Source organism: Protopterus annectens, chromosome 11.part0 (genome assembly GCF_019279795.1).
Source record: "Protopterus annectens isolate FY-2018-M chromosome 11.part0, PAN1.0, whole genome shotgun sequence".
In the NCBI taxonomy this organism is placed as follows: Eukaryota; Metazoa; Chordata; order Ceratodontiformes; family Protopteridae; genus Protopterus; species Protopterus annectens.
In genome coordinates this window covers 1413030418-1413046769 of record NC_056745.1, presented here as the reverse complement: position 1 = coordinate 1413046769, position 16352 = coordinate 1413030418, and the positions used below count along the sequence as shown (strand labels likewise).

At 40.9% G+C, this 16352-nt stretch overlaps 1 protein-coding gene across 1 annotated transcript in view; it reads left to right on the top strand.

Annotated features, from left to right (window-relative positions):
- TFEC (transcription factor EC) overlaps positions 1–16352 on the top strand; it is a 505518-nt gene that overhangs the window by 332160 nt on the left and 157006 nt on the right. The window contains exon 3 of the mRNA XM_044088699.1: positions 8250–8345. Coding sequence (XP_043944634.1) covers positions 8250–8345 — 96 coding nt within the window. The remainder of the gene's footprint in view (positions 1–8249; positions 8346–16352) is intronic.

Here is a 16352-nt window from a genome sequence, read left to right as displayed (position 1 = left end):
TATGATAGCTATTGCAGCCCCTATCATTTTGCTGTTTTGAATGTTAAAAGTTCCTCGCTTGTTTACACCAGTGGTATACAGTGTGGAAAAAACAGAGGGGAAGGTGTTTGCATAGTTTATAGTAGTGTTCTGGCCTGGGCTGGTCTGCTGCCTCTGTAATTGGCTGATTCTAATACATTTCACCTGCCAGCTAAGCTAGTTCTCTTTGATTACCTTCCTACTGCTGTTTTCCCTTGCCATTGCCTTCATGTTTAAGCCCATGTGAGCACCGCACAAACAGAGTCCTCAAATGTGCACACTGCTGTTATTTCCTGGTTTAACTTCTTTTTTCTTCCTGTAAAACCTGGTGTGGGCGCGCACACCCGCTTAGGCTTTGTAAGGAGTGTTAGGCAGGTTTAGCTGTGCTAAACTAGGAGCACACCCAAGCCACAGGGCTCCAATCTGCTTACAATATGCCTGACACATACCCCCATGATGTCACCTACCTCCTAGGCTTGCATCCAGCTATTCATACTCTTACACTTTTGGAACCTACGTCACATGCTGGGGGAAACTGAGATTCACTATCCTTCCCCTCATTTGCATAGGATTGCTTGCTAATGCATAGCTACATGTGTCACACTGAGCCTCCCCCTTAGCAACCACTACTCACTGGCCATGTTGTCTTCTGCCTGCCATTGACTTGCATGGCAGAATACTGATTTTAGTTAGAATGCTTAATTTAGGTTCATTGTGTTATTTTCCCCCTGATCCTGTTTGCACGCCACTGCCCTATGCTTAATCAGCCAAGATCGGCTAATAAAAAATAAAAGTTGATTTCTGTATTTTTTTTGTTTGCAATGCAAATGGCCTTATACTTGGCCATTGGCATGCTTACTACATGATATGCAGCCTTTATTTGGAGCTGTCACAGCTCCGTTTTGGATTTTGCAGAAATGTACTCGGTTTCTAACCAAATACATTTTTTCAGATAGCACTAGTCCTGCATGGACTGTTGCAAGCTTCCTGGATTGCAATATCACCTCATTTGCATAGATTTCTCCTGCAAATGGGGTGATTTGCATACCAGGGCTTAGTCTGTACAGGATTAGTGCAGGAGCGCTCGTGCACGCCTCTGCAGGCTGTTCCTGGATAGCACAGCAGACATATTACCTGCTTGAGCTCCTGCACTGATCTTGCACGCCGTGCAAGCTTTCGAGAATCCAGTGGTTAGATTCAGATAATTTTGAAGTTAGCTGCAAGGTATAGTTAGGGATCAGGGGAAGAGGGAATCTTTTACTTTTCTGAAGTATATATGTCAGAGTCAGAGACATTCAAGCGGTATTTTAATAATCCGTTTCCGTTCCAGCGTCAACGATGAAGGGAAAATAACAAATACCTGATGTTTGTGGAAAATGTTTTCTTTTTGTCTGAGTAGTATCAAAGACATGAGTATAACATAAAACATTTGTTTTAGCTTAATGCAAAGTCACAGACTTGAATTCACTATTTTGTTCATTCACTTTATGTATTACGTTTGTTAGGAGATGCGCACGATGCTGTCTATGTAACCAGGGAATAAATAAGAACTATCGGACAGCTTTTGGCTCAGTTAAAACTGTTTTTTTTTTCTGAGAATGATTTTCCAAGACCTTCCACCATGATACATGATCCAGAACCCTAATGTTGCAATCACTTTGCCACATGTGTGTCTCACTGCTGCATGACTAGATTCCTGTTAAGTCTCTGCAGGTTCTAGTAAAAAAGGCATAGAAAACAACATCACATTATATTAACATTGCTACTGTTGTTTGTATTTAGTAAAACATAGGTACAGCAACATTCTTCCTTTAGAGATGTATAATAAAAAATAAATTACACAGCTGTATGTTGAGCTGCTCAAATTTATTTATTGTATTTATTTGCAGTTTGTTAACCGGGATAGACCACTGGACCGAGATGAGCCCTTTTTCAATGGAGACTCGGGGAGAAAAGCCCCAAGTACATACATACAAAAACAAAGATCAGCAAGAATTAATAATAATTATATAAAAAATTAAAACAGGATACTGCAACAGCAAAAAATCTATATGGTATTAACTGATGTTTTCCAAGCATAAACTTAGCAACAGCAAAAATCGGTGAGGTATTAATAGAAATTTTTACAAACATAAAATTTGCAACATAAAATATAGGAGGTCTGCTGATACAGAGATAGAAGTAGTGATGGTGTTAGTGAAATGTGCCATCAATAAAAATGTTAAACCCACATGAGATAATATGATGCCAGCTGCAACCTGACATTACCTCAATGCATAGGTGTGAAGGGGGAATGAAATACCAGATGAGGAGGATTTACAGTAAGTGCAGCAGATGGAATACTCTAACTCCTTACAGAGGCTTCAATTGTAATTTTCTTTCTGAATTTGAAAATATCTGGATTAAACATTACAATTTGGTAGTACAATACATGAGTATTTACTATCAAATTCATGAGTAGCATTTGTCAGAATATTTATAAGATTTACCAGAATCAAAACAAGTTTTGCACAGTTCACATAGAGAATATCATACCCCATTTGTTTGATACCAGCCAAAGAATGTTGCCACTACTGTTCTTACTACATGCTAATCATAGTGCATAATGCATAGTGCATAATGCCTTAACATAGCAGGGAGTTGTCTTTCTCTCCACTGTAGCACAATGTTGGAAAATAAAATATCAGTTACTTCCAGATTATGTCTGTGCCTTACATGGTTATCAAATAATAACACACCTAAGACATTATGTGTAGAGGCCATCCTGACTTGCATAAATCCTTTACTATTCTGCTTTTAAAATATGAAGCTTTTGCTTCATGGCAACATGATTACTATGCTATGTAACATCCCCACACTGGGCCAGTAACCAAGGAGTCTGAATCCTCACTACTGACAGTAGAGAGGGATGTGCACTTGGAATACAAATGGCTACACTTAGTATTTCCAGATACAGACTTCTCTACCTCCAGCACAATTTTGCTTAAGAGCACACAGGGCACATAGTCAGCCCCCGCGGGGTCTGGGTGTTTCTATCTGCCTCTCCCCAGGTCCCCAATAAGGGCCCCCACTAACATTGTGAAACTAGTACTTTATGTTCCTGTGCCAAGTGGCTGGCATACACACTCTTTGAGATTTAATTTACACACACACACACACACACACACACACACACACACACACATATACACACACACACACACACACACACACACACACACACACACACACACACACACACATGTCACAATTTGAAATGACTCTGGCTGACTGCGATGGCCCTGACACATTTGTCATACCTCTCAACCTCAGAGCAAGAAATCTGGACAAAGCCATACATAGCAGTGGGACAAAGCCCAAAAATAAGGACAATTTTAAATATTGCTCTTATAAACTTAGAAAGGTAATAGAGTAGTAGGTCCTGCATTAGTATGAATTTTCTGAAGGGTATGAAATCTGAAACTCAAATGTTTGTCATTATTTTCTAACTTCAGTCTTTAATGATTTGGCACTAATTTGCCAAAAACACAATTTTATGAAAAATGGACCAAAAATGTGACACAAAAATATAAAATAGACAGCTGGGAACCTCACAAAGAAGGGACACTTTATTAATATTAGTACTGCTAACTTGAGCAGCTGACAAAATAAAATAATCTATATGCAATTCTGAAATAAAAGTAATCTATAACTCTGATTATTACAGTTATTTATTAATTGTAAACCCTCCACGTTTTCTTCCAGAATTGCCATTTTGCGGAGGGATTATTAGGGGAAGAGCAACATTTTGAGCGAAAATCGGGAACAGTTGAGAGGTTTGGATATGCCTAATTCTATAAAGCAATTTATTTGCATGTACCTCTCAACCTGTTAATGCAGGAAATCTGGACAAGGCCAAATATATTGGGGGAACATATAAACACTACTAAAAATTGCTCTTGTATAAACTGAGACAGTTGACAGAATAACAGGTTTTGCTTTAGCATGCATTTTTCTGAAGGTTATGAAGTCTGAAACTCAGTGTCTGTCATTTAGTGACTTAATTCCTAAATGATTTGCCAGAAAGCCACACATTTTATGAGGAACAAACCAAAAATAAGAAGCAAAAATGTATTCATTCTGTGAAAATCTGGACACTTGAGAGGTATAGTTCATATGGGGCTGTCTGAGTTTGCCACACTTTCCCCTCACAAAATCATGGTCGAATAAAGCATCCCCCCTGCAGCCATTCCAGTGAACCATTACTTGGCTATTTCACCCCATTTACCATAAACACTAATGTGCATACTGCTTTACTTCTACGATGATTTGGACTTCATTTGAAAGTTTTATTTTGCATTTTACCGCACAAAAGCTAAGACATCTGCTAAGCAAAGCAATGCAGTCTCACAATGAAAACAGATAGCATTAAAACTTTTCTGCCCTTGAAACTCACATTCATTGAAACAGCATTGAAACCCACATTTAAAGAAAATACATTTGGCTAGAGGCAGATAAAGATTAGCTTTGGGCTATTTTCAAATGATAGGTCCCTTGCACACAAAACATGCATGTGTTCTGTGATGTACCTTCCTGATTGCATTACATTATATTCCTTGTATAATACAGTACAGTTGTTGGAGAGTGTTTTAAATTTATTGTTTTGAACATTTTTCCAGTAAACAATGAAACACAATGCATGCACCAATAATGACAAAACTGCCCATTTGAGAACATTTCCACCATAAAAGTCTATTCAAACTTCTACAATCCACCAGTATCAGTAAATACGCACAATCTCTGCAGAAGTAAAAGTCATCTAAATAATTCCACATTACAAAGATCTGTAACTAATGAAGAGGTTGCTACTATCAAACAACTTTATATTTTATTTTCTCATCCACAAATAAAGTGCCTGTTGCCCTTGAGGAATAAATTGCCTATATTACATTAAAAAAGTGATAAGCTTGTAATATTGCAATAGGGAACGGATGGCAAATAACGGACAGGTTCATAGTTATGAGGTATCTTTACCAAACAGGACATTCTCAAAATGGCAGCATCCACCCCATTTATGACACAGTACAATATCAGCAATGCATCTACATACTGTGGGAGTAGAACCCACAGCCTTCTGCATCAAAAGCAAGTACACTACCTGCTGTGCTATTAACAATGCAAGCCGTCTCAGCATAAGCAGCACTAAACTTCTCTTCCCCTGCACCTCTCAGCTCCTTGTAAAATCTATTCAACACTCAGCTGTATCTCTCAAATTTGCAGCACAAGAAATCTGGAAAAAGCCAAAATGTATTGGGTAGGGACCAAAGCCAGGGACACATTTTAAACATTGCTTGTATAAGCTTTGAACATTGCTAGAATAAAATGCTGTGTTACCACCGTGCATTTCACTGCCAAGTCTTGAACCCAGGGGCCAGTGCAAAACAGTCAGAGCAACATACCACTATGCCAAATCAGCTGTTTTGTGAAAGAGAGGAAGACTGAAACTTAAATGGCTACCATTTAGTGAATTGAGTTCTCACCATAGCTGTCAACCTCTCAGCACAAAACACCTAGACAAAGCCAGTAATGGAGAAATACAGCCCTCAAACATATTCAGTGAATTCAATTCTCACCATAGCTATCAACCTTAGCACAAAAAACCTGGAAGAACCCAATAATGGGGGAATACAGCCCTCAAACATACTCAGTGAATTCAATTCTCACCATAGCGCTCAACCTTAGCACAAAAAACCTGGAAGAACCCAATAATGGGGGAATACAGCCCTCAAACATATTCAGTGAATTAAATTCTCACCAGAGCTCTCAACCTTAGCACAAAGAACCTGAACGAAGTCAATAATGGGAGAATACAGTCCCCAAAATAGGGACACATTTCAAATATTCATCTTAGAAAATTAGAAAATTGCTACAATAAAAGGTTTTGTGTTACTATGTAATTTCTGAAGAATATGAAGTCTGAAATTCAAATGCCTGTCAATTTTATTTATTTAACATTTGTTAACCAGAAAAGTCTGACTTGGAACAAAAGCCAATTTTCAGCAGAGGCCCAGGGAGAAATACTGCAGACACATGTCTTTGTAACATGGGAGGACACCAGGGCAAACCCACACAAACACAAGGAGGACATGCAGACTCTACACAGAAGGCACCTCCAGCCAAGAATCAAACCAGAGAATCTCTAGCTGTGAGGCAATAATGCTACCAATGCACTATCAACTATTTAATGAATTAAAAACTCAAAAACTACATATTTTACAAGGAACAGAACAGAAAAAAATATGAGGCAAAAATCTGCAAAACTTTCAGAAATGGTGGTGAGTAGGGAATTCAGGCTCTTGTCACCTGCACCCAAGGTGCAGGGTTCAAGCCTGATGTATTCTCTAACCACCACCAGCAATCTCTCTAGCCACCAGTATAAACCAACTGGGGCATTTCACACACACACACACACACGCACACACGCACACACACACACACACACACACACACACACACACACACACACACACACACGCACACATATTCTTCATCCCGAGTCTCCTGTACCTGCAATCTGTTAGTAACAGCTTCAGCTTTCTCCTGCAGTGAATCCACAGCTGAGTCTCCTGTACAAGCCATAGCTTTCTCCTTCATCTCGTAATAGCTTTCTCCTGCAGTAAACCCACAGCTTCGGCTTTCTCCTGCTGAACAGTAATCCTGTGTTCGCGCCAGAATGCACACTTCCACTTTCTGGTTTCTTGGCTTTTTCCAATGTTCCAAGACTGCTGAGTCTGCAGTCTGAGCCCTTCCAGTCTATGCGGTTAGCACCGCATAGACTTCTGGGGAATCAGCAGTCTGCTTCCTTTTCTTGAATCCAGACTGGAAAGGCAGCAGTCCAGATTCACTTTGTATGGAGGATTTGTAGGACTATATGACTGTACCATTGTGGTTCACAGCGGGAGGGGGAGGGGCTGCAGTCTTGCAGTCTGCTATCACAAGCCGCCACTGCTTAAAAGGGTATCCAGTTATGCTGAGTGAAGTTAATATTAATGCAAATGGTAATATTGACCAAACAACAAGGATTTCTGAAGTGGCCAGTGTTATCACCAAATAAATATGTGCAAATACTCTCAAAGCTTAAATATTTTCTAAAAAGGACCTACCACAATGAAAAGTTTAAATATATTTAATAAAAAACAATAAAAGAGCAAGAAAATGCTAAATATATATTTACAGTAAACCACAGAGTCGAAATCAGAGGAAATATTGAAAATAACATTAATGGACAGACTCATACAAATAAAGAAAAACAATCTCTAAACTAAGCTTCACTATATTCCTGACTGAATCTAGAAAAATAATAATTCCCTAATAACTTACTTGATAGTGCAAGGCACAATGAAATATGTGAGCAGTCTTTCTAGTCAGGTTCCCAAAACAGAATACTGTACGCTCAGAGATTACTCCCTGTAAAGTATAATATCCAAGATATCTTGCAGAATGACCTCATCTAGTAACCGCTGACTCTAGGTTCTCATAGTATCCCCCTTTGAAGCTGAGACAGGAATTTAGCATAGACTGCTACACTGCACATCTAAATGATTATGGCAGTGCCTTGGGTTTCCTCTCTTTTTATTGAGCTAATGAACAAATGCTTCTTCCAGACCCACCATCTCCAGCCCTATTCAGCACTGTGGGGTACTGTTTTAATGGTGTAACAGCTCAATTATATTTCCTTCATTTTTCTTAAAGTAAGCTAGCTGGTTAACTTCTGCTGTCCCAGTATCCACTGTTAAAACATATACATTTAATTCAGTTACAGTAATACACGTACATTTCTTTTGATTCCAACAGGGTGCACTGTTGATACATTTAACACAAGCAGAACTCACAAATACATTTTCAGCACAAGTACATGTTCAAATCAGTTTGATATACAAATGCCACATATTATTTACAAAATTCCCACCAGCTGTGCAGGTAGAAGTCATACATTCACTGCCCATCTTCTCCTGGCATGGCTGGCAGTACCTCCTATTGTCACATGCTGTACTGTCCATCTAGAATTTGAAAGCAGCACTTCTACAAACACTGGATTTAAGTTGGGTATATATGTATATTCAAGCAAAGTATATATCTTAGATATTCAATCCTATATTTTATATCATCCAAGAAGATTTACATTATATATGATGCAACAGTACTAAGAACTGCATAACACAACATTTATTGAACATTCTTTTTTTTATCAGATGGATGATGTAATTGAAGACATAATTAGTTTGGAGTCCAGTTTCAAAGACAATGGTGTGGGACACACAGAGTCTACAGTGCTGATGCCACATTCAGTAAGTAGATATTAAAATTAAAATAATTTATGATATTGATTCCTGTTACTTTAAATGCAACAATCTTTTGCTGCCTTTCAGCAATGCAGTTCTGTGGAAGTCATAATCACCGCCAACTCCCTTTTTCCCCATTTTTACATGGGTCAGGGTGTCATGTCAACTGTTGTCATCTCCCTCGATTCAATGCCACTATCCTACCTTCTTCAAAACTCATTTCTGACTGTTGCAGATCTCTCACACAATCCATCCACTTATTTGCCAGATGCCCTCATTTCCTCTTGCCTTCTTCTTGATTGTCCTAAATCTTCTTCAGCAGATTGTGTTTTGCTTTGCTTTGCATGTGCCCAAACTCCCATAATCTGTTTTCTTTGATCTGTTCTGCAATTAAAGCTACTTTGGCTTCTACTCTAATGTCCTTATTTATTTGTCTTTCTATCAGTGTGCATCCTACAACCCATCTCAGGCGCTTCATTTTCATCACCTCTTGCTTCTTCAGCTGGACTGCCTTTACTGCCAAGGTTTCTGTACCATACAGTAGTACTGGCCACACTACTGTTTTGTACACCTTACATTTCAGCTTCTTTGGCATTCTTCTGTCTTATACTACACCTGATATTCTGTGCCAGTTGGCTGCAGCTCCTTTGATTCTAGTTTTGACCTTCTCATTCAAACTTCCTTTCTCCTCAACCACCCCTTCCAAATGCTTGAAGCTTTTAGCCTGTTCCGCTATCATCTCTTCTATCTCAGTTGTCATCTTCTTCTGATTTCTGTTCAATGTCTCACTTGTTATTATTACCGCGGCCTTATCTGTACTCAGTTTCATTCCCATGTACCTTCAGTTTTGCACTCCATTCCCTAACCTTTGCGGAAGTTCTTGCTCATAGTCTGCCTGTAATACTACATCATCTGCATATCACAACTTTGTTGATCAGTCCCCTTTGACCTTTTTGCTGATGTAGTCCATCACCAATATGAAGAGCAGTGGGCTCAGAGCTGAACTCAGATGTATACCCCACTCCCACTGGGAACCCTTCTGTGAGACGTAGCATTGTCCATACTTGAGTCATTGTGTCTTTGTACATAGCTTGCACTAATTCTACCAATGTTTCTGGTACTTTGAACCACCACAGGACTGTATAAATCAGTTTTTGTGGAACCCTGCGTTCTCCAAGTCTTGGAATGCCTAGTTGGACTCTTTTGTCATCTGTAGCTTCTTCTCCACTATCTGTCTCACCGTTAGTTCAATTGTGCTGCATACAAACTTCTCAACTCCCATCTTATTTTCTACTAGCATATTTATCAATCACCAGACCTTTTGTGCAGTGTGACAAGAGCTTGATACCTCTGTACTACCCACGGTTGTGAATGTCCCCTTTGTTGTTGAATACCAGAACTAGTATGCTTATTCTCCAGTCATCTGGGATACACCTTTGTCTTCAAACTGCTACAAATTTCTCCTGTCTCTCCCAGCATTTGTGGTGTTTTCTTCATTCAGAAGCTGTTGCTGGACCTTGTATCTGCCCCTGTGGACTGGTGAACAGATTGTTGCTCCATCCATTATGAAGGTGCCTGATTATCTTCTTATCTTGCTGTCTTTGCCTTGCAACTTGATATAGTTTCTTTGTGCCATCTACTTACTCACTTTCCAGAAGTTGGTGGACTGCCTCTGATGCTCTGTTTTTTGCTACTGCACCTCTTTTCTTAACCAACCAGTGTTCCTTCTTTTCTACCCTGCCTTCCTTCTTTCTTTTGATGACTTCCTGGACTTCTGCATTCCACCACCACCTTTCCTTATGTACCTTATTTCCATATCCACATATTTGTTCTGTAGTCCTCACTGACAGAACTGTTGTGCTGTCTAATTAACTTAAAGGACTTCAGACCAGTCTTTGTTGACATTGCTTGCAGATTTTTGTCAAGTGGTTGTGCACTGTAGTTGATGCCCAGTACTGGTTGGTATATGGCACATGTAGAGTCTGTGCTGCTGCTCACAGCTCTAGTCTTTGGCAGCTTTGAGATGTAAATACTCATGTCTTTTTTTCAGAAGTGAGAGGAGCCTCACAGAGACACAGGGAGAACATGCAACCTCCAAACAGGCATTGGTAGGAGATCAGGATTGAACCCTGTACCTTGTGCATAGGTGGCAAAGACCTTAGCCATTATGCCAAGTGGTCTCTAGATCATTTAATTAGTTTTTCAAAGGTCTCTGTAGGAGTACTGACTTTTTATTGCAAAAGGTAAAACCTTCATGGTAACAAATAAAAAAACATGCATTGTTACTATGTCCATCTGATCTGTCCTGAAGAAAACCAAATCACTATTTCTGAATGAGTATAGAAAAAAAAGAGAGCAAGGGTATCACTTGCTTCTGAATAACGAGTATCAATAAAGTTGTATTCTAAGACAGAGAAGCCAGTGAGAAAGAAAAGGATTGTTTTTTCAAACATACATCATATTGTATCATTCAATGTCCTTACACTCACCGCTGCAGTATTCATTACGAATGGGATTCCCTGTCATGAAGCCATCTGTCCAGCCAGTTTACAAAAGTCTACCATTGCTTTAAGGTAAGCTGAATGTCACCTGTGCGCTCCTTGCATAAGGTAGGGCATAAACGTGACGTTCAGGCATACCATCCTCAGAATTTCTTTGCCGCCAGTCTGAACACTGTTTTAAACACCGATCTGTTGCATAGATGCAGTTTTTTTTACTGTTTTTCTGTTTGTTGGCCATTCTCTGCTTACTCGTGTTTGTTGGAGTCCTCACAGTTGCAGATAAGTACCCAGTTGGATTTTCAGTTAATTTTTCTGATTGTTGTGTGCTGTTTGGGGTTAATGTCATCCAGGAAGAGTAAATGCTAGTGTGGGAGACTGATTCCCCATACAGATAGCCACAATAAGTGTCTTTTTTGCCTAGGTGCTGCTCACGACCATACATCTTGTTCAATTTGTCAGGCGTTTTGTCCCCAAAAATCTTCATAGTAGGCTTTCTTCCCTTTCCTTGTACCTTGAGAACCAGTGACTTAAGTTTCTTGCTGCAGGTACTATGGATGGAACTTACTGCTCCAAGGGTCAGCCATCTGGGAAGAAGAAGGTGCATAAGGTAAGACCAGAATCTACAGCTGTCCAGCCTCTGCTGGTAGCTTCTCCTGAGGTTATAATCCACCCAGAGGCTCACACGGTTGTTTTGTCAGATTCTTCTACTGCTTCTGGGTTGGAGGTAGATGAAGATCTGGTAGGCAGCACATCTGACGAGGCTTTGCAGGCGTCCATTTTGGGCATTCAGAGGGAACCATGTTTGACTGTTTCCAAGGGGTCTAGTGGGGGTTCTGCAGTTTCTCTTTAGAGAAAAAGTTCCTATTGCAGTTGTGGAATGTCATCCTGAGTCTGGGCCTTCTCAGGTTTTTAGGACAGCTGTCCCTTTAAAAAAGAAACAGAAAACTAACCAAGTTTCTTCTGCTCGTAGGGATCCAAAAGGTGAGTGGCAGGCCTTTACTCAGTGGTTATTTAATGCTTTACTGATGTTGCAGACTCCTCAAGGGGTTTCAGTTCCTTCTCCTCCTTTGTCCGCCTCTTTCTCTAAAAGGCCCAGAGAATTGCATTCTTCTGAGGTATATTCTGATGATGACTCACTTGCTTATTCTACCCAGATTCCTTCTCCTTTAGACTATGGGTCTGAGGAGGAGGATTCTCGTACTCTAGATAATCCTTCTGAGGAAATTTCCTTTGGGGACACACTCTCTAGGATGATGGAATGTTTTTAAGTGGGATTGTGCCCAGCTTTCGGATATCCATAAAAGGTACTATGAGTTACTGCATATGGAATCTCCTAAGCCTGTGGCCATTCCTTTTTTCTTGCCCTCTTTATTGGATGATTTTTCCACTGCCTCTAAAGTGCCAGATTCTCTGCCCCCTGCTCCCAGGAAGTCTGATAGGTTTTATATGGTGCCTGATGATTGTTCCTTTTTGTTTAAATGTCCTGCTGCTGACCGTTCTGTGGTGTCTGTAGCCTCTAATAATCAATCCCAATTGCTTCCTTCGTCCAAGTTACTGCCTTCTGACAAGAACAGTAGGACCATGGATAGGCTGGGTAAGAAGGTTTATGCTTAATCTACCTTAGCTCTTAAGGCTATTAATTATCAGACCCATATCTCTAGGTATGTCTTGACTCTTCTTTCTCAGGCTTGTCATGTTCTTTCTGATCTTTCGGACTCTGAGAGTAAATCTTCTGCTCTTTTTTTGCTTGGGACTTCCTCTCAGGTAGTTTATCATTCTATCAAATGTAGTTATGATGCAGCAGATGCCTCTTCTAAGGCTGCTGCTTCTGGTTCAGTTCTGAGGAGGTATTCATGGCTTCAGCTTTAACCTTTGCCTGATGATATTAAGGTTAAGTTGCTGGATGCTCCTGTAGATAATACTTTTTTGTTTGGTGAAGTGGCTGCTGGTTTATTTACGTATCTTCAAGTCAAGGGGAAGGCTTTACAGGAGCTTAAGCATATCTTTGTTTCTACTGTGCCTAAATTTCAGCAAAACTACCCTTCTAAGCTAGCCTTTGTTCGTAGGCAGTCTTGCCCTCCTTCAAAAGGTTAGAAGGGTAGTAAACAGACTCCTCCTGCTAAGGCCACTCAGACTGCAGGGATTCTTAAGCCTTCCTTTCCTGGCAAACCAGGTACTGTCTGGCTTTCCAGCCACATTCCTCTTTCTCCTCACCTTTCTCTTTCTCTTCCTGTTTGACTCTGAATCATCTAAGATTCTTGAGTTTTGTCAATCATTCAGCAAGGGTACTTCATGGTCTGGATTTTCCACTCTCCTTTTATGGGCATTCCTTAGCCTTCTCCGTAACAGCTTCCTTTTTTCCCAGATTCTTTGAGACCTCTTGTCTTAGGGTACTATTCAAGAAGTGCCTGTGTTCCAAAGGGGAAAGGGTTTTATTCAAGAATATTTCTACTGCCCAGAAAAGAAGGCACTTAGAGATGTATTCTAGACCTCTCCTATCTGAACACCTTTCTGAAAGTCCTTCATTTTGGATGTTTTCCCTTCAGTCCCTTTTTCCTCTTTTGCTCAGGCCTTTCTGGTGTCTCTGGACTTCAAGGATGCTTATCTCCATATTCCGATCAATCCTCTTTTCAGGAGATTTTTGTATTTCCCTGTTGCTTCCTGGCATTTTCAGTTCTGTGCTTTGCCCTTTGGCCTTTATACTGTCCCAGGGCTGTTCACCAAATGCTTGTGATTATCTTTTTCAGGCTTCAAGGGATCCAAATCTTTCCTTATTTGGACAACCTGCTGATTCAGGCATCTTCTCCAGAGGTCCTTTTGCAAAATCTTCATTTTACTATTTCTCTTCTTTAGAGCCTGGGGTTCAAGTCTTCCCTTACTCCTTCTCAGGATCATGTCTTTCTGGGTTGCAGGTTTCAAACAATGCCAATGCCGGCATCCCTGCCACCTCCAAAGTTATTAACTCTCCTTTCTTTCTTTCAAACTCTCCTTCCCCTGGCCTCCATTACAACCAGGGAATTTCTGAGAGCTCTGGGGTTCATGGCTTCCACCATTCTGATACTCTCTCTGGCCAAACTCCACATGAGGAAGTTCCAGTGTTTTTTGAAGTCAGTATGGCTTCAACATGTGCATCATCTAGACTTTCCTGTTCCTCTTCTCCCATGTCTCAAGAAAGGAATTCTGTGGTGGATTCAGCAGTTGTCTCTGAATCTAGGGCTCCCTTTTCAGTCTCCTCTTCCCTCTCAGGGTCTGTTCACAGACACTTCAGATGTGGGATGGGGAGCAACGTTTGGCTCTCTGAGGGTTGAGGGAGTGTGGTCGCCTCGTCAGCAGAAGGAGCACATCAACATCAAAGAGATGAGGGGTCTTATGATGGCTCTTCAGGCCTTTCATCCTCTCTTCTCTGCAGGGCCTCTCTGGGTATTCATAGATGATACCACAGTCATGTGTTATATCAACAAACAGGGAGGTATGAGGTCTTACTGTCTTTGCCGGCTGGCACTTCTGGTTTGGGCCCTGGCTAGCCAATATCATGTAAATCTTCAGGCAGTTTATATTCCTTCAGATTGAAACATTGTGGCAGACAGTCTGAGCAGGTCCTTCATTCAATCCCACTAATGGATGCTTCACAGGGAAGTGTTTTTGGACATTGTTCACCAGTGGGGTACTCCTCGGGTAGATTTCTTTGCCTCCCCTCTGAACAGATAACTTCCGCTGCTTTGTGCCAGATTCCCAGGTCCTCTGGTATGAAAGGTGGACACCCTCTTATTTTCTTGGAAGAGGATGTTTCTTTATGCATTCCATCCCCTTCCTCTCATTCTGAGAGTTCTGTTCAAGAGTCAACAGGATCCTCCCAAAATCTTTTTGGCAACTCCCTTTTGGCCACAACAAAACTGGTACCCTCTATTTCTGCATCTAGCCAGGGGCAATCATCACAGGTTACCTCATAGGGTGGATCTGCTCACACAAGACGAGGGGTCTTTCATCCATCCCCACCTGTCCATGCTTCAATTGACATTGTGGGTGATAGGGTTTTGATTCCTCATAGACACCTTTTTTCTGAGAGCATGCTGCAGGTCCTGCAGGAGGCCAGGAAACCTACTACTAGGAAATCCTACTTATCTAAATGGAAGAGGTTTTCTATTTGGTGTCTTTCTCATGACCTGGACCCACATTCTGTGGATGTTCCTTTGGATCTTTCTTATTTGTGTGAATTGCTCAATGCTGGTTTGACCTATTCTTCTATTGAGGCCCACTTTTCAGCTCTTTCTGCTTGTCTGCCTTTAACTCCCCCGTTAGCTTCTAGATTTGAGGCTAAGAAATTTCTTTAAGGTGTCCTTAATGTTAGACATCCCACAAAGCCTGTTCTTTCTCCCCGGGATCTTAATTTTGTTCTGGAAAAATTGACTCGGGCTCCTTTTGAGCCTGGTGTTTCAGCTTCCTTGCAACATAGTTCTTAGAAGACTTCTTTTCTTAGCTCTTACATCTGCCAGACGGGTGTCAGAGTTGCAAGCCTTTATGGCTTGTCCACCTCTTTTGATATTTCATGAGGACAGGGTGTCCTTGTGTACTAATCCTTCTTTCATGCCCAAGGTGGTTAATGAGTTGTCAATTAACTCAGTCTATTAATTTGCCAACTTTTTTTCTCCTCTCTGCAATTTGACAGTGAGCTGGTGCTGTATACCTTAGATGTGCATAGACAGTTCAGATTTTATTTGGATAAAACTAAAGGTATCAGAAAGTCTCACCAGTTATTTGTTTCCTTTCATGCTAGGTCTTTAGGTTTGGCTATTTCCAAGCAAACATTTCCACTTGGATTTCAAAGGCTATTTCCTTTTGTTACACTTTTCATGGTGAGAGCCTTCTTTCTTCTATTAAGGGTCATTCCACTAAAGCTGTAGCTTCTTCTGGTGCCTTTTTCAAAGGCTTAGAGGCTAATTCTATTCCTGAAGCTGCTACATGGACTTCTGTGCATACATTTACCAAAGATTACCAGTTGGATGGTATCTGCAGAGCTAGAGCTGGGTTTCCTGCTGCCATTTTTCATGGCTTCTTGGAAGGCTCAGCTGCTTCCTCCTCCCAGGTTTGTTCTTGAGCTTTTGCACTCTCCCATTTGTAAGGAATTTTGCAGCGGTAAATGTAAGGACATAGCACAGTTGTGTAAAATCTTACCATAATGGTAGATGACCTTGCCTTCACCGCTGCAGTATTCACTCCCTCCCTCCATCCCCTGGGCTTTTTCCCTTCTGGCTGTGCAGATTCTCCTTTGTTTTCCTTGGACTGCTACTGGGACAATCTGTTCTGAAGATGGCATGTCTGAACGTTACCTTTATGCCCTACCTTATGCAAGGAGCGCGCAGGTGATGTTCAGCATACCTTAAAGCAATGGTAGACTTTTGTAAACTGCACAGATGGAGGGCTTCACGGCAGAGAATTCCATTCATAAGGAATAGTGCAGCAGTGAAGGCAAGGACATCTACCATTATGGTAAGATTTTACACAACTGAACTTT